Source organism: Mustelus asterias, chromosome 6 (genome assembly GCF_964213995.1).
Source record: "Mustelus asterias chromosome 6, sMusAst1.hap1.1, whole genome shotgun sequence".
NCBI classification, from domain to species: Eukaryota; Metazoa; Chordata; class Chondrichthyes; order Carcharhiniformes; family Triakidae; genus Mustelus; species Mustelus asterias.
The window spans coordinates 19,549,525-19,573,237 of record NC_135806.1 but is presented as its reverse complement, the minus strand read 5'-3'; the positions used below and the strand labels follow the sequence as shown (position 1 = coordinate 19,573,237).

At 44.7% G+C, this 23,713-nt stretch overlaps 1 protein-coding gene across 14 annotated transcripts in view; it reads left to right on the top strand.

Moving 5' to 3' along the window:
• ptprda (protein tyrosine phosphatase receptor type Da) overlaps positions 1–4,574 on the top strand; it is a 595,150-nt gene extending 590,576 nt beyond the window's left edge. For all 14 annotated transcript variants that reach the window (XM_078214119.1, XM_078214118.1, XM_078214117.1 and 11 more), the window contains one exon: positions 3,214–4,574. In XM_078214119.1, the coding sequence (XP_078070245.1) occupies positions 3,214–3,282 (69 nt within the window). In that variant the 3' untranslated portion in view covers positions 3,283–4,574. The remainder of the gene's footprint in view (positions 1–3,213) is intronic.
• Positions 4,575–23,713: the final 19,139 nt, after the last annotated feature.

Below are 23,713 nucleotides of genomic sequence, written 5' to 3'. Positions count from 1 at the left end.
AAAGTTATCTGGAAGAATGTTTGCTGTGTAAAAAGCCAACAGCGCTCCATCTCTTGCCAGTGCTCGGAAGAGCCAGCCCTGTGCAGGAACAAGGCTGCAAGACCAGCTGCAGAAATCTACATTGTTCTGTTATGGTCTCCGTCAGAAATGCCACTCTGCAGAGGCAAGCTTCTTTGCACGGCTCCATGTAAAAGTGCAAGTTCTAATACGTTACTGGCAATGTTTGAAAGGTGCATCTGATATAAATATGCACTTGTCTGACACACCTCCCCCCAATGTGCTTTCTCCTTCACATCTTGCAAATGTGAAGGTGTGTCCGCAACTACTGCAAATGATGAGCAGTTATGAACAGTAAGTGTGGTACCAGCTTAAAAAAACACTGTTGGGGAGACTCAGTGAAAACCCTTTAATTTCCCTTGCCCTGAAGGATTGAAATAGTAGATAATTCTGGCCACGATTTAGGTGGCGTGAGCTGTATGAAGGTCACTTGAGTCGTTTGGAATACAATTTTATTTTCTTTGGTTGTTGAAGTGAAATATTTTTCTATATTGAGTTTGGAGAATGCATTGAATTTAATGGCCTGAATAATAATCCCTGCTTTCCATCTGTGATCACAATGATGACAGTTCCACAGTCTGAGCTGCCAGCATTTGTATTTTTTCTTTCAATGAAAGAAGCTGAAGTTATTTTTAATCAGTCCTTGGCAACAAACAGTGCAGTTTTGTGTTTACACGAAACATAGTTTGCCCTATTCCATCCTTCACTGACAAAACATTGTCACTACACATGTCTGCACCTTAGGAATAAGCGTGGAAGTTGAAAAGAAAGAGGTCGAAACGGAAGAGACCCTGAAACGGAATAAATAAGTTTAGGCAAGGACAGAACATCTTTTCTGTTCTATTCATGTCAGACAAGTTGAAGTTCTGCTGAGCTTCGGAGGACAGGTATTGTATGTTCCTTGGAGGCTGCCAATAATCAGCATGTCATGCTCCAGTTGTGAGGGTCAAGGCTGAGTTTGATTGTCTCATCGCCAAACAAGCTCATTTCCCCCAGGGTCCCATGCATTTGAAGGGAAGGATTATGTATGTGCAGAATCTCCTGAGTTAGGAAACCTTCCTGTGTTGCTAGAAGGAGCACTCGTTCCAGACGATGTATAAAGCCTGAGGAATAATACCTGGAAATATATAGGACTAGGAAAGGCCACCTGGCCAGTCCTGAAGACACTGCTCTAATTTTAAATGTGTCACATTTGTAACTCCATAAAGATAATTGGGGAAATCTTACCAGCTCGTCCTGCCAGGTGATGGGTGGGGTGAGCCAGTAAGATGGCATGAGAGGCGAAAAATCAGGTTCATGCCCAATTTCTCGCATTTTGCAATCTTACCAGCTCTGGATTTCTGGCGTGATCAGGGGCGCGAGGCTGATTATAATATTTAAATATTGATATGAATATCATCAGTGAGTCCAGGATGTAATTCTCCAGGCTCACTTGCCTTAGTAGCCTATCGGTGTCACCGGGATCACATATGGTCCCTATTATTGGGAACTTGATGTGATGGCTTTGCTGATTGATGCCCCCTGGGGGGTCGGGGGCAGGGAGTAGTGCTAGTCTGGCATCCTGGCACTGTCAGCCTGACACTGGCAGTGCCACGGGAGTGGGGCCCGAGAGGGTGAGGCTTAAGGGGAGGGGGCGGCAACACGATGGGGCGGGGAGGTGGGGAGCTGCACACTCTGTTACCGGGGATTGACCGGGGTAGCGATTGACTGGGAGGGTTCGATCAACCGGGCCGAATACAGGTCGATCAACAGAACAGAGAGATCTGTGCATGCACGATTGCGCTATCTAGAGTGAGCAGCCACCTTTCTGGTAAGCTTGGGCCCTGCCCATTCCCCCTGCTGGTGGGAATCAGATTGTGTATTATTTTTTTGTACTAAGTACCATAAGATTTCATTTGTGGCCTTGCTGAAAAAACAGATCTGAAACTCCCATTTTCATGCTCGTTTGGCACTTAACATTTTTTTGGTACCAAAGCATATGTGATTTTGATTCATAAAAGACAAATTAAAAAAAACACAGACATTGCACAGTGGTAATTGGTGGCTGAAAACATTGGTCCTTTGATCCTAATTACCTTCAAATTCATTGGACGCCTGTAGATCTCAAACTTCTCGAGCAGCTTACAACAAACTACCCATATGCTGGAAATCTCAGTCACCCATCCCTCACGATTTGAAGGTAGATCTCCTAACTTCATGCTTCCCAATTGCCGCCTTTGCATCACAACACTGTTCCCATGATCTAGGCAGCAAGCTGTCACACTGCAAAGAAGTGGAACAACACCTCAGAAGTTGCTTCTGTAATAGAAAGTGGACTTGCTCCTAGTCAAATGCTCAATAGATGCTTGGAGATCATTTTATTCCTTATGAGGATAAGATAAAACATGTAAATACAATAGAATTTGGATAAACACCCGGGACTGCATTTGTATCACTTTCATTCCAGCCCCCGCAGCGTGTATACCGGCAATGAAAGCAGCTGCCGACAGGAAATCTATGGCATTGCGCCCGGCTTGCCTGCCCCGCCACCGGGGAACCTGCGGCGGGGGATTGCCTTCAGCAAGGCCAGAAGATCCTACCAGCCGGAAGGCCCGGAAAATCCCACCCTTATTCACCATTGCTTTTGTAGATAAGGCATTAATCTGTTTACTTCTTAATACCTCAAAAATAGGAGAGAGGAATTCCATCCAAGTGCTTAGCGCATGCAGAGGTTTGCATTATTTCAGAGCTCTGGTCAAAATGCAAATTGAATTACTTACTTATGCATGCAAAGTTCAACTGTGCTGTGCAGACAGCTGCAATATTCAAGCTTAACGGAACAGTGCCAGACCTAAAGTTCAACAGCATTTTAAGATGTACTTGTAATTATTCACCACTGATGATAAACTGCATGAGAAAAAGATATAGAGGTGGATTTCATCTCATGTCAAAGGCTAATGTTTGCAGAACTGCTTAGTCCCATAGGGGGGGAAGTTGCCTTCGATAAAACATGGATTGCATGACACTCTTGTAATGCTTTTAGTCCGGCGCAGTCCAAAGGTCCGCACTTGTTGAACTGTAGTGCACTCACTTACATCAAAGTTGAAATTCAGTTGCACCATTTACTGTATTCAGAGCTCTCTTATTGGAAATTCATTTCCTCTTATCTCTCGGCAGGATCAGTATCAATTCTGCTATCGAGCTGCACTGGAGTACCTTGGAAGCTTCGATCACTATGCAACGTAAAACCTGATCCACCTTGGATTTACTGTAGGCCATTTAAGATCCAGAAAGCCTCTTCTGAGCCATACAATGTGCTTGAGAAGTACTACTTACTCCTAGCTAAAGATAAATTAGTGGGGGGGGGAGGGAAATTTAAAAAAAAACACTATTCCAGGTGGACCAAGAATTGGCAGTTTAATAACCCTAACTTGAAAAGAAGACGAGAATCCTTTCTGCTGTGGCATCGAAAGGATTTTTCAAATAACTCGAGGATTCAACTTTGATGATTGAAGGGGGGAAAAGACCTGTTACGGAAGACAACGATTGTGTAAAGGATTACCTGAGGACTGTGAAAAATGGATTGCAAAGCTGAATCTTGAGAGTACTGTACCTGCAAGAGAATGAAAAATGTTATGAAAAGGCCATTTCCTGACTCAAGAAACTAGTTGGACACGTTTGCTTCAACATCACCCCTTTCCACCATTCACTCATACTAATTATAAAGAGGGAGGGAATGTTCAAATTACTGATTTAGTTTTTTAGTACTGTAATATACTGCTGACCTGTGCTTCATTTTTAACTGTGTAAACTTCTTTCCCTTTTTTAACAAAAGTTTATCATTCGATGAAGTGAATTTAAAAAGTTGCTTATTTGTTCATATTTTTTTCCAGACTGTAGCTTTTTTTAAGCTGTAGAAATGATGTATGTATCTGGCTGTAGAGACGGAAATAATTTGAATTTTTCGATGCACATTTTTTTTTGTGCAGTCCTTTTTATTTATCTTACCACGTAATGGTCTGATTGAGTTTTTCATTTCAGTGGAAGTTACCCGTAGCAGTCAGGTAACCAAATGAATCAACAACAAAAAAAAAAGTTAAACGAAACAAGGGCCTTTATGGAATCAACAGGGAGGCGCAAAGTATAAAGCTGCTGCTACTAAATTCCTCAGATCTTCCGTGTCAAGGATTTTAAGATTATAGTTGAATAGTTTGCCAAATATGTTACTAGCAACCTCCATCTGAATAATAATTAGTTGTCTAGGCTTCCGTGATGAGATGGTGAGAAGTTAGTGTCTACTGGAATGCACATCAATGAACTCAGTAATCCATGTTTAGTAGGTTCATATGGTATCCTGAAACATATCTTTGCACATGTACGCAATAAATTGCATTATGAAAAAAAATAAGTTTTAAACCCCTTAGCGTGGGAAGTTTTCTTTTTGCTTCTATACTTTATAGTGACCATGCTACAACTGGCATTAAATATAACTGTATTAAATAATCTCAGTGTCAGAAAATAAAGTGGCGTTGAAGTTCAATGTTTAATTTCTTGAAGAGGAAGGAAAATCTTGGGGGGAGATAATTCTAATCGTAAGTATTCCGCACTTCTTGAAGAAAACTAAGCAGAGGGGTTTTTTTCCTTTTTGCTGTTTGCATCTAGTTTAATTTTCCGAATGGTGTGCCGAGTCACTTCAGTAACATTGCTAATCAGATGTGTCCCAGAGTGACTCTATTGCAAAAGGAAAGCGTTACCCTGCAGCTGGGAAACTTTTAGGGTTGGGTGTGAAGAATTCTCCACCAGTAACACAATTTCCACATGACTAAAGGGCTCCAGAATGACTATGAACCTGCACGTCCTTGACGCCTACTGCAGGTACCAGTCCAGAACATAACTGTGCCGACAGTGTCCTGGCAATAAACGGAAGCCTGATTTTAGCACCTCCAATCCGGCCCAAACATGTCTGTGTCTGAAGGTCTGTAATAAGTTTTGCTCAGACTAAATGGGGGAGTATTTTAAACAAAAATCAAACTCCCAAGATTATCCTTTCCCTTTAAGTGTTGCATCAGATTGCAATTATGACGTTATATGCAAATTGGGAATAATTTTAATGTGTACATGATTTTGCCTTTAATTTCTATTTCTGAACTGAAGTGCTTCTAGTGTATTTAGTTTTTTTTAATGTACCTTAACATTTATAAGCACCATTTGACAATAGATGTCATATGTAGTAGGTGACCATATTACATTGCATTTAGATAGCAGAGGTGAGTTATGTGCAAATCAGTAAATAATCAATATCACAGTGGCCTAATGTCAGATATATGCCCCTGCTATTTCATCTGGTCATTGGACATAATCATTTTTTTTATGTATGTCCTTGATACTACAGTCACTTTTGGAGTTTTGAGCTTTTTTATATATGAATATAAAAGTTAGATTGAGTATCTTAGCTGCTTATATTGTTCCCATTGTTTTTCTTGCAAGAGTAAACACAACAATGATGTTGGCCAACCAACAGAGTCAAATTGTGCTGCAAGTTATATGCATTTAGAGCACTAGGAAAATTGAAAATGGTACAGAAGAATACCTAAGGCATCAGTGTGGTCAAGAATAGACAGTCTGAGAGGCCAGTCACCCTGCGTTGTTTTCTTAATTTTATTTTCTTTGTTCTCTAGACCTTCAAAGGTCAAAAACTGTAGTAGAAATCATACAAGAGCACTTTTTTCTATAACAAGAAGGCTGACAGAAGGCTACCTCAGGATGGAGCTGGAGCTGTAAGAATTTATGTCATGTTGCACCTCTTCACATGTTGTTATATTAACAATCTGCTAATTGTTCTTGTAAAATACAGACCATCACCTAGTAGGAACTACCAGCCTAACCTCAATCAGTGTTGAACCCGATTGCTAAGGTTGCCAAGTATAAACTGTTCATATATCTGTTCAGTTGATGGTTGTTCTTTAACAAAAAAAAGTATCTGTTTTGTACCAAGAGCCATTTGTTAAACCGTAAAAACATGCTGAGTGAGAAAATGTTCCGATAGAGGTCTTGTTTGGAATGCATTTCTTTTTGCCCAGAGCTGATAAAGAAAATTTTGAAATATTTAAATTGAAAATCAGAATGTAGGTGCCGGGGAAATCTACAATAAAAGGAGTAAGCTGCCAAGAATACCCACTGTATTTGCTGCCTTTCTAACTTAGCTTCTCATTGATGTGTGTTCCTGTTTGCATTCACTCTCTCCCATTCCAGTATCACTGTCTTATTAAAACCTCGTATTCTGCAAATTCCTTCATAACTTGCAGGAGGATATATTTTTCCTCTCCTTTAAGGCTGACAAGGTGCTACAATTATTTAACCTTATTCCTATGTAGGCAATATATATATATTATATAATTTTTTTAATTAGTTGCAATTTAAGTAGCTGACATTTGTATAAATCAAGTATATTTTAATTTAGCAAACTTTCTGTCGATTATTTCCTCACATTAGCTGTTGCCTTTTGTTGATGATCCGTTTTACCAAAATCTCAAGTCCTCCAGGCAGATGTGCAACTTTTCCAAAACTTTGTACTCTGCACTGTCCTAGTGATTCTGCACCCAACATTACATGCCACTTGGACCCTTGTATAACTTACGCATTCACCATAGGTATGTATGTAAATAACACAGTTTTAAAAGAGAAAGGTTGCTCCAATGATGTCCCGATACTCCAGCAAATCTCTCGACGGCTTCGAGTTCTGTCATAACCCATCTTGTTATGTGACTTTGCCATTCAAGCTTGCAGTGTCTGGATTTTTTTTGAAAGTAACATTGTGTTCACTGCTCTCGTTTGAATGCATAGATTGAACAAAACAAAATGTAAAACGGCTTGTTCAAAGAATCATACAATTACCTCTACTTAGCAGTTAGCGTAAATGTTTTACAGATTGAAAGGCGTGCTTTTTATTTTCTTACTTAGGTTACATTGGTGGCAAAAAGTCTGTAAGAAAATCAGTTCTTTGCTGACACAAGTTCCATTTGTTACAAATGAATTCTAATAAAAATGTCAGTGTTATTGCACCAGTGGTCTTTCTTATTAAGCTCCAAGGCAGTTTGCATTTTCTCATTGTGGCTGTAGCAGGTCTACTTCATCATAGAATCGCGAGAAGGAAGCCATTCGGCTTCTCAAGCCCGCACCGACAACAATCCCACCCAGGCCCTATCCCCATATCCCCACCCTGCAAATCCCCCTAAGCCTAGGGCAATTTAGCGTGGCCAATCCACCTAACCTGCACATCTTTGGACTGTGGGAGGAAGCAGGAGCACCTGGAGGAAACCCACACAGACAGGGGAGAACATGCAGACTCTGCACAGACAAGGCTGGAATTGAACCTGAGTGCCTGGCACCATGAGGCAGCAATGCTAACCACTGTGCCACCGTGCATTTTGTTACTTTAAGCCAGGTTTTACAGCTATTCTTTCTGGTGTTACGACTGCTAACCATCTCATTGAGTTTGACCAAAGAGCCCCCTGCCAGCTAACCAACACCCACAACTCCAAAACACACACACACAAAGAAAACGCTTTGACACTCGGTTCAAGAAGATTTTTTTTAAAAAACATGCTGCTACTTGCTAATTTCAAAACAATCAAATACTGTGTGTGCAATACAATGGCCAAAATATTCTGGCCGTTCCCGCTGGCGGGTTCTTCCAGTGCCTCCATTGGCAAACCCCCACCGTGTATTACCCGGCAGCAGGGGGCGCATACAACGGGAAACCCCGTTGACAGCTGCGGGACCAGAAGATCCAGCCACTGGCCCAATGATGGGCCCTCTCCGCTGAGAGGGGGGAGGGGCAGAAATTCCCACCCATGGGGGGAGGGGCAGAAATTCCCACCCAATCAGCCACTCTCCAAAGAACAAGAAGCTTCAATATCTGGAGGAAATTTAGCTCAAGATACACTTGGCTTCTTATTTGTGTTCACTTGGCGAAGCTTGTGCACAAACAATGGGTGGGATTTTCCAGCCCTTCCTACCAGCGGGATCTTCCTGTCCCACCAAAGGCAAGCAGGATGGGTGAGCCATGCAAAATGGCATAGAAATCGGCTGGACCGTAAGATCCCGCTGGCAGCCAATGGCAAACTACCTCTAGAAAACCCTGCCCAATCTATGCAAATTTAATTGTTTAGGACCAGGATTTGGCAGTGGTCGGAAATCCAACACAGGCTATTATCGGCATAGCAATGACATTGTTAAGCGGTCAACAAAAAGAAAACATCGGTTAGTTTAGTGAGGTATTGACCCAATAACTCCTTTCATGTGAATTTCAATGTGAATTTCTGCTTGACTTGAGAGGGGGGATGAAAGGCTAACTGGGATAAGCTGGAGAGGATGGGGTTCAAACAACACTGGGGGATGCTCCAGTCGGAGCAATAATCAGAAATCCAGAGGGAAAAGCTCCACAGCCGGAATTCTCAGCCCAATCACCGTTCACTGCAGTGGGACGGGAGAATCCCGGCTGCGGGTGAGGTCGGAGAATCAGGCCCCACGTCTGCTAATCCCGTCAATACTACTCAATGACTCCTGCACATTATCCTCCTGCAGGATGGGTAGAACCTATATGATTTTTAACATTTCATCTTACAAAAGTGTTGCCAACACCGTGGTGAAGAGCTCCACTGATTTTCTACAGATTGACAGCAAAACGAAGGACATTTTAAGCAAAAGTACATTGGGCGGAATTTTCCGATATTTTGGCACCAGCGGGATTGGTGCATTTTTGTGCCGCATCTTTAAGCATTGTAAAATTCTGCCGGGGTTTAACTCCACCTCCATTGTGGGTGACCTCAGTTCACACGCCCTGCCATCAGCTGAGCACTTCATTCAGTCGGGCGCTCCATTGAAAGGACACATCAGTGCTCCCCAGCCACTTCTTCAAGGTCCCAGGCAGGGAACTCGGCCCCAAAGATCCACAAAGACATCCCTTGGCAGACTGCTGGATGCTGTGAAGGAGCCTCATCACATCTTGTTCCCGCAGATGGCGAGGAGACCCTCGAGCAAGACCACCCAGCCTGCAAGGGAGGTGGTGGCAGCACTGGTAAGTGCCAACGCCCTGCAGAGGAGGACAAGCATCCAGTGCCGCAAGAGGATGAATGATCTCCCCTGTTCACCCAGGGTAAGTCACTCCTCATCTCTCGCTACTCACCCCAGCCCCTCACACACCCATCACCCGTCCACAGGGAGCTCACTCATTACCACTCCCAGGGAGACCACCACTCTCTTCCACACAGCTTCTCATCTCCCCTGTGGCTCATCTGATCAGCTGCCTGCTCCCACCCACACATGCCAGGCATCCTTACCAACTGCCCTGGAAGGGACCTGCTTACACTCTTTCCATGTCTTTTTGTGCAGGACAAGTTGGCATAATAAAAGGGAGAGATCCCAGTTAGGCAGAGGAATGCCCAAAATCAAACCCAGCTCTCCAGCTGACCAGGGAGGAAGATGGCTGTTCCTATGCCAAGGTTGAAGTGGACACCAAGAGAAAAAACAAGTGAGGACCTAGAACATCATCATCCATCACACCAAGCTTACGTGAGTCCTGTTTTTTCTCTTGTTATGCTCCTGCCATTCACAAATAACATCTCCAAAGCACATCAAGCTGCATCACAGCTTTCACCCACACCTTCCACCACCACAGAGACACACAGTAGTAGGGAGGTCTCGGGATCACAATCTGGTGAGTCCCTCACTCTCTCTGACCCACAGCAGGTGGAGGCAGGGATGGCCCAGGGTGCCAGCACTCGGAAGACTGAAGGAGGCCAGGAATCTGCTGAGCCCCAGTCAGATGATGTACTTCTGGTTTCGGTCATGTCTCAGTTGCTGGCGGTCCAAAGACAAAGTTGGGAACATCAGGAAGAGATGTCAGCAACACTGCCCAGATTGAAAGGCCAAATGGAGGAGTCCTAATGCCTTCTGTCCGCTACTCCAAGGCAGTCAACTTAACACTGCAAGGGTGGCGGACGCGGTGGAGACCTGGTTGCGAAACCTCCGTCCTGCACTGGTTGAGGGCATGAACCCCATGGTGTAGGCATTTGTAGACATCCCTTCCCATGACATGAGCCATATCAGTCAGGGTGTGCACTGCCAGCAGCCAGGCAGGAAGGGACATCAAATTGAGTGGATGTTATCACTGGCTCTAATCCTCATTTTCCATGAAAGGGGAAGCTTTGAGAGTGTCCTGAGCTTTCCTGCCCAGTCTGGCCATTGCCACTGCCTGATGGCCTTCCTCATCTCTCTCCAGGACCTCTTTATTGTCCACCTCAACGTCCTCTTCATCAGAGGAGACGTACCACTCCTCCATCTTTTCCTCAGGCAGCTCCTCAGGCCGTTCATGTGCCAGGTTGTGGAGGGCACAGCAGAGAACCAGGATGTGCGATACCCTCTGCGGACTATATTGCAGAGCTCCATCAGACTAGCCCAGGCAGCAGAACCTCATCTTCAGCAAGTCTGCTCCACCAAAAGGTGAATAGCAGCATGCGTGTGCTTATACCAGGCCTCTGCTGCACTCTGTGGCCACATTCTCAGGAGGTACCCCTAGTCCCCAAGGATCCAAACCTGTAGCCACCGTGCTCCATCATAAACATCAAGTATCTGAGAATGGCTAAGGATGAAGCTGTTGTGAACACTCCCTGGGAACCTAGCACACACCTGGAGGATGCACTCTGTGTTGTTGCCGAGTAACTGAATATTCAGTGAGTGGAAGCCCTTGTGGTTGATAAACTGTACTCTGTGATATGCCATGGGGATCAGAGAGCCACGTGAGTGCAGTCAATGGCTCCCTGCACTTGTGGAAAGGCTGCAATCTGCAAATCCCAAGGCTCTTGCACCCTGGTTAAAATTAATGTAATTGTGAGCCTTTGCGAAGAATATGTCCGTCACCTCCTTGATGCAGTTATGAGCAGAGGCTTGCACAATGCCACAAAGGTCACTGGTGAACCCTGAAAGGAGACAGATACGTAAAACAACAAAGAACAGTACAGCACAGGAACAGGCCCTTCGGCCCTCTAAGCCTGTGCCAATCATGATACCCTAACTAAAAAAGCCTTCTGCCCTTTCTCAGACTGTATCCCTCTATTCCCTCCCTATTCATGTACCCATCCAGATGTCTCTCAAATGTTGCTAATGTGCCTGCTTCCATCACCTCCTCGGGCAACGTGTTCCAGGCACCCACCTCTCTCTTCCTGAGAAACTTATCCCACACATCCCCCTTAAACTTTCCCTCTCTTACCTTGAATCTGTGCCCCCTTGTAATTGACACTTCCACCCGAGGAAAAAGCCAGTCCACAGGCTTTATCTCTCTCTCTCGCACTACTTACTGCAAGGAAAGAGCAAGACTGTATATTGAGGAATCGCCTCCAGGACACTTTGCCCATCCACTCCCAGGTGCAGCGTCTCAATGGTCACTGACTACTGTGCTAGCCATCACACTAAGGACCTTTCCCTTACACAGGGGAGTTTCCATTAACAGGGGAGACTAGGACGCGGGGGCACAGCCTTAGAATAAAAGGGAGTCACTTTAGAACAGAGATGAGGAGAAATTTCTTCAGCCAGAGAGTGGTGGGTCTGTGGAATTCATTGCCACAGAGGGCTGTGGAGGCCGAGACGTTGAGCGTCTTCAAGACAGAAATTGATAAATTCTTGATTTCTCGAGGAATTAAGGGCTATGGGGAGAGAGCGGGTAAATGGAGTTGAAATCAACCATGATTGAATGGTGGAGTGGACTCGATGGGCCGAATGGCCTTACTTCCGCTCCTATGTCTTATGGTCTTATGGTCTTATACACTCTCCCAGAATGGACAGGAGCCCACACCACCGTTTCCCCATTCAACCTGATCACGTAGCCACAGATCTGGAAACCCTCCTGTCTCCTGAACTCTCATGTATGGTGCAGGTATCTGCCTCTTGGATCACTAAGTCCCTGTGCACTACCCTGGCAAAAGGGCAGGGCCTTGTGAGGAAGGCACCCATATCTGATGGAGCAGGGGGCTCTGCTGAGCCTTTACCCTTTGTCGGGGAGGGTGCATGTGTTTGCACTTACAACGAAGGCTGAAGGGACACCGTGGCGCACTCAGAATAAGGTGGTCAGTGTGCAAAAGGTTAACTGATGTTCACTAATCAGTGGCACACACATCATTGGTGAGTAAGTGGGCATAATTGGCTCAGCTGTCAAGGTTAAGTAATGTTAATAGAATAATGGGTCAATAATCTGGTAGGCAAAGATATGGTCATTGAGATTGTGCCTCTTTATTAGAGTTAATAGGCTCAGTCATGAACTCGCATACAAACCTGTACCACGCCCCCCGCTCTTCCCCCCCCCCCCCCCCCCCCCACCTCTGCACTGATGCACTCCCTATCTTGATGGATCCTTCAAGTCTTGTCTATTGAACACCCATCCAAGCTTCCCTTCCCAATGTCGGGGCCCTTTAAGAAGTTAGAGGCCTATTAGCTGAATATTTCAGCCTCAGCACTGCCTGTGCAGCCTCCAACCTCTGCCCTGAGCCCCACAATTGGCTCCCCCATGCTCCCAACTCATGGCCTCTGTGCCCTCTGAGGAAGCTGTGTCCTGTGGCGACCTGCGCGCTGACCTCCAAACTCCCCTCAGAAGAGAGCTCACCGGTCTCCCGTTTTTTAAAAGCTGTCGTTAAGCCTGCCAACGTGAAACCACGCTGCCATGGGCAGACTTTTTTGCGTAGGGGATGGTTGCCGTAGGGAGGTCTGCTACCAATCTTAAAATGAATGCAAATGGAGTTCCCAACATTGGGTGGTTGGAGGAAACTTCCATCAAGATCGAAAATGCAGCCTTTCCTCGGTGGCATGATGATTCTCAAAGGCAGAGAAGGAATGCAAGCCATCCAAATTCAAAGGACTACGATGCCTTCAGCCTGAAGGAGATATTTCAATTGGTAACCTGCTGTAGATCATATAAAATGTGAAACTTTGAGACCAACTACTGCAGTTAACCAGAAGTGCAGCAAGACAAAAATCTTTATTGAATTGCTGAGTTGTTAAAACTTGTACAGTCTGAAATCATGATGTGGAGATGCCGGCATTGGACTGGGGTGGTCACAATAAGAAGTCTCACAACACCAGGTTAAAGTCCAATAGGTTTGTTTGGAATCACGAGCTTTCGGAGCGCTGCTCCTTCATCAGGTGAGTGGAGAGGTGGGTTCACAAGCATGGCATATATAGGCAAAGACACAATTGCAAGATAATGGTTGGAATGCAAGTCTTTACAGGTACAGACAATGCAAGTGGAGGGAGGGATAATCACAGGTTAAAGAGGTGTGAATTGTCTCAAGCCAGGACAGTTAATAGGATTTTGCAAGCCCAGGCCAAATGGTGGGGGTTACATGCAGTGTGACAAGAACCCAAGATCCTGGTTGAGGCTGTTCTCATGTGTGCGGAACCTGGCTATCAGTTTCTGCTCAGCGATTTTGCATTACCGTGTGTCATGAAGGCCGCCTTGGAGAACGCTTACCCAAAGATCGGAGGCTGAATGCCCTTGACTGCAGAGGTGTTCCCCGACAGGAAGAGAACACTCCTGCCTGGCGATTGTTGCGCAGAGTCCATTCATCCGATGTCGTAGCGTCTGCATCGTCTCACCTTGAGACATAATTTCCTGCAGTGTTTGAGGTAGACAACGTTGGCCGAGTCGCATGAGTATGTACCGTGTACCTGGTGGGTGGTGTTCTCATGTGTGATGGTGGTATCCGTGTCGATGATCCGGCATGTCTTGCAGAGTCTGAAATCAGTGTTAATTATGCTTAGCTGTGAACCGGCCTTTGCAAAGAAAATATTCACGACATAATCGCATCCAAACAGCAATCCAGGTTCAGGGTAGTAAGCACAAAATGTTTTCTTCACAGTGTGAATTAATGAAATTTAAGTTTCAAGATGTTTTGTTCCAATGTCAAGCATCTAGTACAACTTTCAAATATGACCTGTTTTTGATTTTGATGAATAAACGATCATTTGAATGTGATTTTAAGGAATTTTGACGTCACCTGCTTTTTTATTTTTCTGGGAAGGTTTTGATGATAGTCCCAAACTACAAAGACACTGAGTAGGGGATTAGGCTCTGGCCAGTAACGGCGAATTTGCTGAGTAAAAGAGAGGACAGAATTGGTGATTGACTGGAATCCACACCGACAGCCCAGGGTCAGAGTCCTTATCTCGGGGCTGCCCAAACTGTGGGTCACGACCCCCAGTGGGATCTCGAGAGAAGGCAGCAGTGGTTGCCATGCAGCTCAGACTAAGTGCTAACAGCTATGAGTCCTCCATGAATCTTCATGCATTTTTTTTAATGGTGGGCATCAGCTAACTAACAGATATTGGAGGCCTGGTTCCTGCTCCAAAAAGAACCAGTTAGAAGGTAGATTTTTTTTTTCAAACCCTTAAGTTTAAAATTGTAAATCTTACAAATTTCGCTCACATCCCCCCACTCTCAGCAATCTTGTTCCATGTGCTGCCCTCCCCATCCCACTCTTGTGCCCTCACAGCTCCATCCTCCCCTCCCCAACCCGCCCCCCCCCACCCCCCACATCCCCATTCCAGCTTCCTTGCTGGGGGTCGCAGCAATTTTCCAGCCTCAAGATGGGGGTCACAGAGGGAGAAGATTTGGGGAGCACTGCCGCTGATTGCATTATTGTATCGGGGACAAAAAGTTTCTGTCAGTGGACAGTTTTATCTTCATAGGCAATGGCTGGGAAAATGGAGGCACACTCGGACAGGTAAGTGAAAATTGAAATTCAGGATGACCCAAGACAGTCGGCCCCACCAACTGGAGGGAAAACCCCTCTGGGGGAGGGATCACTTGGGCAAGGGGGCAGGGCAGGGTGCTGCCTGCAGCCCCTTCTGTGGGCCATGGAGTCTCTGGCTCCAATGGCCGACTTCACCCCCACCTCTCCTGTTCCAGAATGTCACAGGGTCCTGCATCCATGAAGATGGAAGCCTGCATTTGTGGCATGTTTGCTCCACCCCATCCATCCCCCACTCACCCTGGTCTTTGCCCCCCCCCCCCCCACCCCAGCCTTCCCCTACCCTGACCTTCCCCTCACCACCCAACCTACCCTCCCTCCCTCCACCCACCACCCCTGTCCCCCACTACCACCCCAATCTACCCTCCCCCTCCCAATCCACCATCCCTCCCCTTCCCCCCAATCCACCCTCTCCCCAATCCACCCTCCGCCCCAATCCACCCTCACCCCCTCCCCCCACGCCACCCTCTCCCCTCCCCCCCCCTCCCGCCCTTCCCTGGCAGAGTGTACTGCCATTTTAAAGCTCTTTGGTGCTGCCTCAGGTACCAAGATCTTTAACAGTACCTCTCATGTGGAGAGGATAACATTTGTATCTGGATAGTGTTACGATCCTGGGAGGCACAGCGACACAATAGTTAGCACTGCTGCCTCACAGTGCCAGGGACCCAGGTTCAATTCCAGCCTCAGGCGACTGTCTGTGCAGAGTCTGCACGTTCTCCTCATGTCAACGTGGGTTTCTTCCGGGTCCTCCGGTTTCCTCCAAGAGTCCAAAGCTGTGTGGGTTAGGTTGAATGACTATGCTAAGTTGCCCCTTGGTGTCAGGGAGGTAAGCAGGGTAAATTCGGGACCTGGGTGGGATTGTTGTCAGTGCAGGCTTGATGGCCCAAATGGCCTCCTTCTGCACTGTAGGAATTCTATGATCCCAGTTCACATTACCACTGGAAAGAGAGATCTCAAATGAAGAAAACTTGGGTGAACAGAGTCACAGGACTGCCCATTAGCTTTTAACAACAAAAAGACTTTTATTATACATGAAATGAATGATAATATTACAATATCCTTTCACCCCACCTATATTTTCACAAATATATGCAGATTTTAAGAATATCATGGGTCACAAAATATACTTTATTCTATAATGGTGTCAGTAAACACACAGTCCCTGTAAACCAATAGGCTAATTGGTAGTCAGATACACCCCACTCTGAAACCAACAGATGCCAATCAATCTAACTTCTGTGGATTTCTCCTCAAATCCTTCTAGTTGATCATCACGCTGTGAGCCATCTGGCCTCAGTGGACTCTGGCTTCCACATGGGTGTTTCCCAGACTTTACTCTTATAAAATAAACACAACTTAGCGCTGTTTTGAAGAAGATTCTCTTAACTATTTTCAGCAAGGATCCACTTCCAGGATTTCCAGCTCTCCTTTCAGTATTCCTCTGTCTTGAATTGCCATGTGCATTCAAATTTACATACCACTTCTCATACCCAGCTACATCAATACAGTACTACTGTTTCATGTAGGTCACCAAACGGAGGATTGCTTCTCTCTAGCCAACTCCAAGTTTGTATTTTTAAGTTTTTTTTAACTTCAATGAACTGTACCTTTTCAAATTCCAATTCCTTTTGTCCATTTGACTTCAATCTTTCTGGAACCTCTCTTTCCATTCCCTGGTTTCTAGAGCTACATGTTCTTTATTTTCTGGGGCACTTTCTTGTCCATTACCCAATTGTCTTTCTTCTGTTTCTGGCAGAGCTGTGACAGCTGTTTCTTCTCTAGCTGCTAAACTCCTACTGCTTTGGATCCAGTTAAAACTTAACTCAAAAAAGAGGTCTTTCTAACTTAAAGGTGGCACCTGGTTGCTAAGCAACAGCCCAATCCTTCCCTAAGCCTGGTTTGATTTTCACATCATAAACTCTCAAATCACATTGCAGAAACAGTTTGAAATTAAACCAAACCCCCTTACAAGCAAACACCTTTGTTTAACATGAATCTAACTAAAATCTTAACCCTTAAATAGAAATGTTAAATTAAATGCACTTATTTCTAATATCCAACAATACAAACATAGTTCTGGGAAGATCTCACCAACAGCAAACTCCCACTGTGGGTTTCAGAGGATCCTACTGCCAGCCAATGTTGGGCTGCCTATGCCACATACCACAGGGGCACACAGAAAATCCCCATAGATTAGTTAAAACCGCCTCTGCTTCCTGGCAGTATCTGACTCTTGAGGAAATCTTCCATGGAAGGAGTTCAGCAAATTTTAACACTCCCAAAATGTCTACACTGAAAATCCCAATTATTCTTAAGTCATGGCCTGCTCTCCTCAGAGATCTGCTTGCAGAAAGGAAAGATACTTTCCCACCAATCCCAGAGAAAACAGGATAAAAACTCCCCCCATAATTGTTGAGGGGAGGAGTTGGCGGGAGGGAAGGGCAGTGGGTCCACATTAAAAATGAAGAATCGGGGAATGCATCTCCAACCTGCCAGGTATGCACCTGTCACCAATTTTACGGCAGTAGGAACAGACAAACAAGAAGCCATTTAACCCCTTGAGCTTGCTCCACCATTGAGTGAGATGATTGGGATCTGGGTGTACAGGTACACAGGTCACTGAAAGTGGCAACGCAGGTGGAGAAGGTAGACAAGAAGGCATATGGCATGCTTGCCTTCATCAGCCGGGGCATTGAGTTTAAAAATTGGCAAGTCATGGTGCAGCTTTATAGAACCGTAGTTAGGCCGCACTTGGAATATAGTGTTCAATTCTTGTCGCCACATTACCAGAAGGATGTGGAGTCTTTGGAGAGGGTACAGAAAAGATTTACCAGGATGTTGCCTGGTATGGAGGGCATCAGCTATGAGGAGAGGTTGGAGAAACTTGGTTTGTCCTCACTGGAATGATGGAGGTTGAGGGGCGACCTGATAGAAGTCTACAAGATTATGAGCGGCATGGACAGAGTGGATAGTCAGAAGTTTTTTCCCAGGGTGAAAGAGTCAATTACTAGGGAGCATAGGTTTAAGGTGCAAGGAAGAAGTTTTTTTTTTTACACAGAGGGTGGTGGGTGCCTGGAACTCGCTGCCGGGGGAGGTAGTGGAAGTAGATACGATAATGAGTTTTAAGAGGCGTCTGGACAAATACATGAATAGGATGGGAATAGAGGGATATGGTCCCTGGAAGGGTAGGGGGTTTTAGTTCAGTTGGGCAGCATGGTCGGTGCAGGTTTGGAGGGCTGAAGGGCCTGTTCCTGTGCTGTAATTTTCTTTGTTCCGGGGGGCACTGTTTAAAAATAAATGTCTTCCATTGAGAGAGAGATGTGTCTGTGGAATTCTCTTCCCTAGATAATAGTAGAGGAAGAGTAATTGAATATTTAAAGGCAGAGGTAGATAGATTCTTGATTGACGCCATCCATGGTTAGTTAAGAGTTATAAAGGTAGCATCAAACTTCAAAGATAAAGTATATAATTGGTAAAGAATAAGTGGCAGGTCAGAAGACAGGATAGAAGACAAAGAACAGCAAAAAAAACTAAAAGGTTGCTGATCTGTGGCATGTCTCCATATACCCTCCTTTGTTCCACATCCTTCTGATGAACAAAATTCTATCAACCTCAGTGATGGAGTGTCAATTGCTGTTATGGAAGAAAGTTCCAAACTTCTACCACACATTATATATAAACGTGTTTCCTAACTTCTCTTCTGAACTCAATCATTTTTGTTCCTTATTAAGTATTGATGCATTGTTAGGCTGTTAATGAAATCTAGCTCATTACTAAATTGAATATGTCATTTCTTTGGTGTTATGATCCCCGCAAGGGAACCGTTAACCAGATTTATTAAATTACCCCCAATGGAGAAATTACCAACAAGATTTCACTTCTGTATTTTTTACCTTAACACAAATCAGCACAAACAGAAATTTTATTACGTGAATTAACAAATAAGATTTCAAATAAAAAAGAGTTAACTTTCACTTCAAAGAGTCTCAATAAAAAAGATGCATCTTATACAATTACAGGCATTTCATTAGGTAGCTACACAATGCCACAATATGCTGCTCTTTATCCACACAGGGTAAGTCAGGAGTTCAATCTGACAACCACTTTAAACCTTTGCATTTCACAGGTACGATTCTCATCAGTAAGGCACACTTCGATGAACCCTCTCTCACTTGGGTCATGATGGTACAACTTCCCAAAGTTCCTTTGTTATACATTTAAAGGGTTGCATGGTTGCCTTAAGAGTGGATCAAATGATTTGATGATGATGTCATTAGGGTGTTTGCACTGGCTGCTGTTTTACTTTCAGTCTGCATTCTGTGCAGAGCAGAGAGCAGCACTTTCAATAGAACTTGCTGTATGTTAGTTTGAATCTAGTGCAAGCCACGTTCTGTTTTTTGTTAAAACCCACAACCCCCTAACATAGTTAGGACATTACATCCTTTTCGACAGATCAACCAATAGCACCCCGGTTCAAGGTTTTGCCACTTCTGGGAGAACACCCAGCAGCGTCCGACTTATTTCCACAGCTTTCCAAGTTTTATCCTTTTTTAGCCAGCTCACACAATACCTCCTGGAACTCCTGTCTCTTTTTCTGCCAAACGGAAAAACTGAACTCTTCCTGAGGGTGATTTGCTGCTTCTCCTCAAAAGAATTCTTTTTATTTCTCTTTGTATCTGCATCTGTGCACTGATTGTCTTCGTGCACTGCTGCTTGTAGCTCTTCATTGTGCCTGCTCGCCACACAGTTTCTGTATCTTAACTTCCTTTCAGTTGATACTGCAGGTCAAGGATCGCCAGGTCTCATGGAACAGTATTTCTTATTATCCAAGAAAATTACAATTGATCCCTTTATAATTTGATGGAAACTCTCGAAAGTCATTCTTCAAACATTCTTAAAAACAATTAGGATTCCGCAGACCTTTTAAAGAAATTACAAGTTTTCTGCATTCTGCTTTTGAGTCGAAAATTGTCACAGTAGAATACATCACTAGAAAAGTATCCTCGATAAGCACAAGGACTTCACAACCTTTCTGATGTGACTACAATGAAATTGGTTACACTGCATAACAGGACAGTACATTATTATATTTATAAGCTCCATGGGTAGCCTGATATCAATTCAACAGCTGCAGGCTGGGTTCATAAAACCTTCCAGCTAAATAGAGAAAGGAGCAACCATAGCCGGCGGGTGAGTTCATTTAAGAGCACTCCTTGTGGGTCAAGAGTAGGAGTGCTCCCCCGGCAAACATTCAGCACCCACCCCTCCTGCCAATCCTGGCCTCTCCCCTACCACAGTCAGCTAACTTCTACTACCTGCATCAGACAACCCAACCCCTCCCCACATTGCTTCCATTCTTACGTCTGATCTTTCCCTTCCTCAACATTGGCAAGATTCAACTTCCTGCCCCCTAACCATGATCTTTTCCAACCGCTGAGCACTGACCCTAAAATGGTCACTGGCTGCAGTTTTTCCCCTTCTGCTGCAAGCCAGCTTTCTGGGATATTCCGGTAGGACCTGCACATCCCCAGTTTCTGGGAACTCTCCCACCTCCCTGTAAATATCAGGGCCTAATGCTTCTAAATTCACCTGTTATTCCATTATTGACCACTAGAGAGTGCAGATGGAGAAAATGATGCTCTTTTCCCAGGCTAAGAAAGACAATGGGCCATACCATGGAGTGATAATCACAGCCAGATTGCCACTCCGCTACTTACTAACAGCAAAACACAGCCACATCTTCTCGCCCAATCTTCCCACTCAGGCCGGGCAGGAAAAACGCAGTGCAGCAGATTCCCAGGGACTTCCGTCGAGGCCAAGAGATTCAGGGGAAAGAAACCACAGCTCTTTTTCTTATGGCACTTACTGCTGTAAAGCAAATACATTTCAAAATCCAGCCAGTTCAAGAAGCCAGGAAGAATGTAAGTATGGAAGGTAAGTGGGTAGCATGAGGGGGGAGGTATTGGGAAGGATGAAGGTTGGGGGGGGTGGGGGGTGCTTACACGATGGGGGCACAGTTTGGGTCAGGGACATCGGGTGGGTGATGGAGGAGTTGTCAATTACAGGTAGTCGCTGAGGGAGGTCTATCAGTAAGGGAGTGATGGATGGGTGTCCAATCATGGGGGTTTGGTGAGGGTAGTCGGAGGTCTTGTGGGGATGGGAGTTATTGATTCTTCTAACTTTTTGGGAATTGCAGCGGGTGGGGGCGGGGCGGACCACACAAAGGTCTATTGACCTCAGGCGGGATTCTCTGGTTTTGGGGCGAATGCGGCCATAGAATCCCATCCCTGGTGTTTATGATTTATATCAGAGCATCAGATGGTTCCTGGTTTAGGGTAATGTATCCAATGGAAATTTGAACTTACATGGGGACTTCAAGGTGAGGCATGGTGGTCTCTCAGCACACCTTTGGGGTATCCCCCTGCCTCTATCCCCACCCACCCCTCCCCCAATTGAATGTGTTGTTGGAGTTGCACTCATCCAGGTAAGTGGAGAGTGTTCATTACATGCCTGGTGCTATGAGGCAGCAGTGCTAACCATTGTGCCACTATTCTGCACCACTAACTAACTGACCCCTCACCGTAAAATCTGGAGCTTTTAACTAATGGCTTGCTCTGGGGAAGCCATTTTAGGGCAGTTATGATTCTGATGTTAGTTTGTTAACAGTGAACTCCCAGGAAAATCTCGATTTTGGGAGCCTTACAGCATTGAACAGAGACAGGCCCAAGAACTCGAATAATCATTCCACTCAGTCCTCATGTATAATCTAATCCACGACAGTGTGTGTAATTGGAACTCACCAAGACTTCTGCAATTCCAGAAATTCAGAATGTCCGCAATGACTGTCACCAAATTTTTTTTTTACAGATGTATCATAGAAAGCATCCTTTCTGGTTGTACCTCAGCTTGGTCTGCCTCCTGCTCTGCCCAAGACCACAAAAAACTACAAAGGGTTGTGAACAAAGCCCAGTCCATCACGCAAACCAGCCTCCCATCCATTGATTCTGTCTACACTTCCCACTGCTTCGGAAAAGCAGCCAGCATAATCAAAGACCCCACGTACCCTGGCCATGCTTTCTTCCACTGCGAAAAAAATACAAAGTCTGAGATTATGTATCAACTAACTCAAGAACAGTTCCCTGCTGCCATCAGACTTTAGAATGGACCCTTCTTAAGTTGATTTTTCTCCACACCTTAGCAATGACTGTACCACTACATTCTGTACCCTCTCTTTTCCTTCTCCCCATGTACTCTATACTATAAATGGTATGCTTTGTCCTTATTGCCAACTGTACAAATAGCCTCTCAGGCAGGGATAGCAGCAGAGGAGCACTGTGTGATGATCGGGTTGATTGAAGCAACATGGAAAATGTGTCTAATTATTCCTCGGGTTGTGCCTACAAAGGAATTGAACTGGATTCTCGGCAAATCAATGACAGTCTCTGGAACATTTGGGTTGCTGCAAATGCACATTTCTTTCACACATGACAGTTAAATTAATACTCTTCTAATGGAATGAAAGAGGAGCAATTGTGCGCATTGGTGATCAGCCTATCTTGTTTGACATTCAGATTGGTCTGTTCTTTTTTTCTATCCTGAAAATCGAGGCACTGAAAAGTCATTGATTGTTCCAGGTATCATCAACCTCATTGAAATGTACAGGGAAATGGCCTTTCCTTCAGATGAAATGAAAGATTCTCACCAGTCGTCATTTCATTTCCATCAATTACAATTGTTTAAAAACACATCTTTTGATCAACGCATGATCAAACAGAGCTTAGCAAAGTGGGTGATGAAGCATATCTCTGTCACGTTCCAACGAGTTAGGGCACATTTCACAACTATAAGTTTGAGCTTTTTCTGTGTGCTGATGTGTGAGGAGCTCCTTAGAGACTATCGACAGGCAGTGACATGGAGTGGTGAACAGCTTTTTACTAATTATTTTTGCCAGCATTGCTCAAACTAACCTTCAGAATTAAGTATTACATTTATATCACGCTGGTGGATGTGAATTGCATCTGGAGTTTGAACAACTGAGAATGAATGGCAACCTTCACTCAGCTTCTTCCAGATATCACATCATCCTTTTATCTGACAGTGGAGATATACTCTGTTTGCTATATTTCTATGCTCATGCTATTGCTTGGGTCCTCACTGTCAGCTCCGGTGGATAAAAAAAACTAGGGCTGTGTCCCAGAACCAGTCCTGATAACATCAACTTGGGAGATTACCACCCAGCCACTGCTATATTCTAATGGAATAATGTCAGAGTTGATCTTATTGGATGACAGAAGTATCCTATATGGAGGTGGTCAAATCTACAGTAGGTATTTTAACTATGTGCCAATAAATCCATTGATTTTTGGAAGTGTTATACCTACACACCAGCTGGAAGTACACAGTGTTCCATGGTTTGGTTAAAAAAGTTCATAAATCAAAGAATTCAATGTTTGGGGTACCAGGATATTGAGTTATATACAAATAGAAGCATTCAGTGCAAATCATTGTCATTACATCTGTGTTTAGCAAAGCCACATCTGGGGGTCTGTCTAGCTCCCTCACATGTTGACCTTTGCAAAGGTTCAAAAGAGAGCAACAGGAATGATTATTGGCTTAAAGAACCTCAGTTACTCGGCACAAAAAGTTGTGTCTACTTATTTTAGAGCAGCATAAACTTGAGGAAATCTGATCAAAGTATACAAGATAATACAAAGACTGAATCTGGAGACTATTGTTATTATTCCAGTTTATCCATCAGTGACTGTGGCTATGGTAAACTGCACCTCCTCATCTTACTCTACCCATCTGCAACCTTTAACATGGTTGACCACGCTATCCTTCTCCAAGATCTCTCCTCTGTCAACTAGCTTGATGAAACT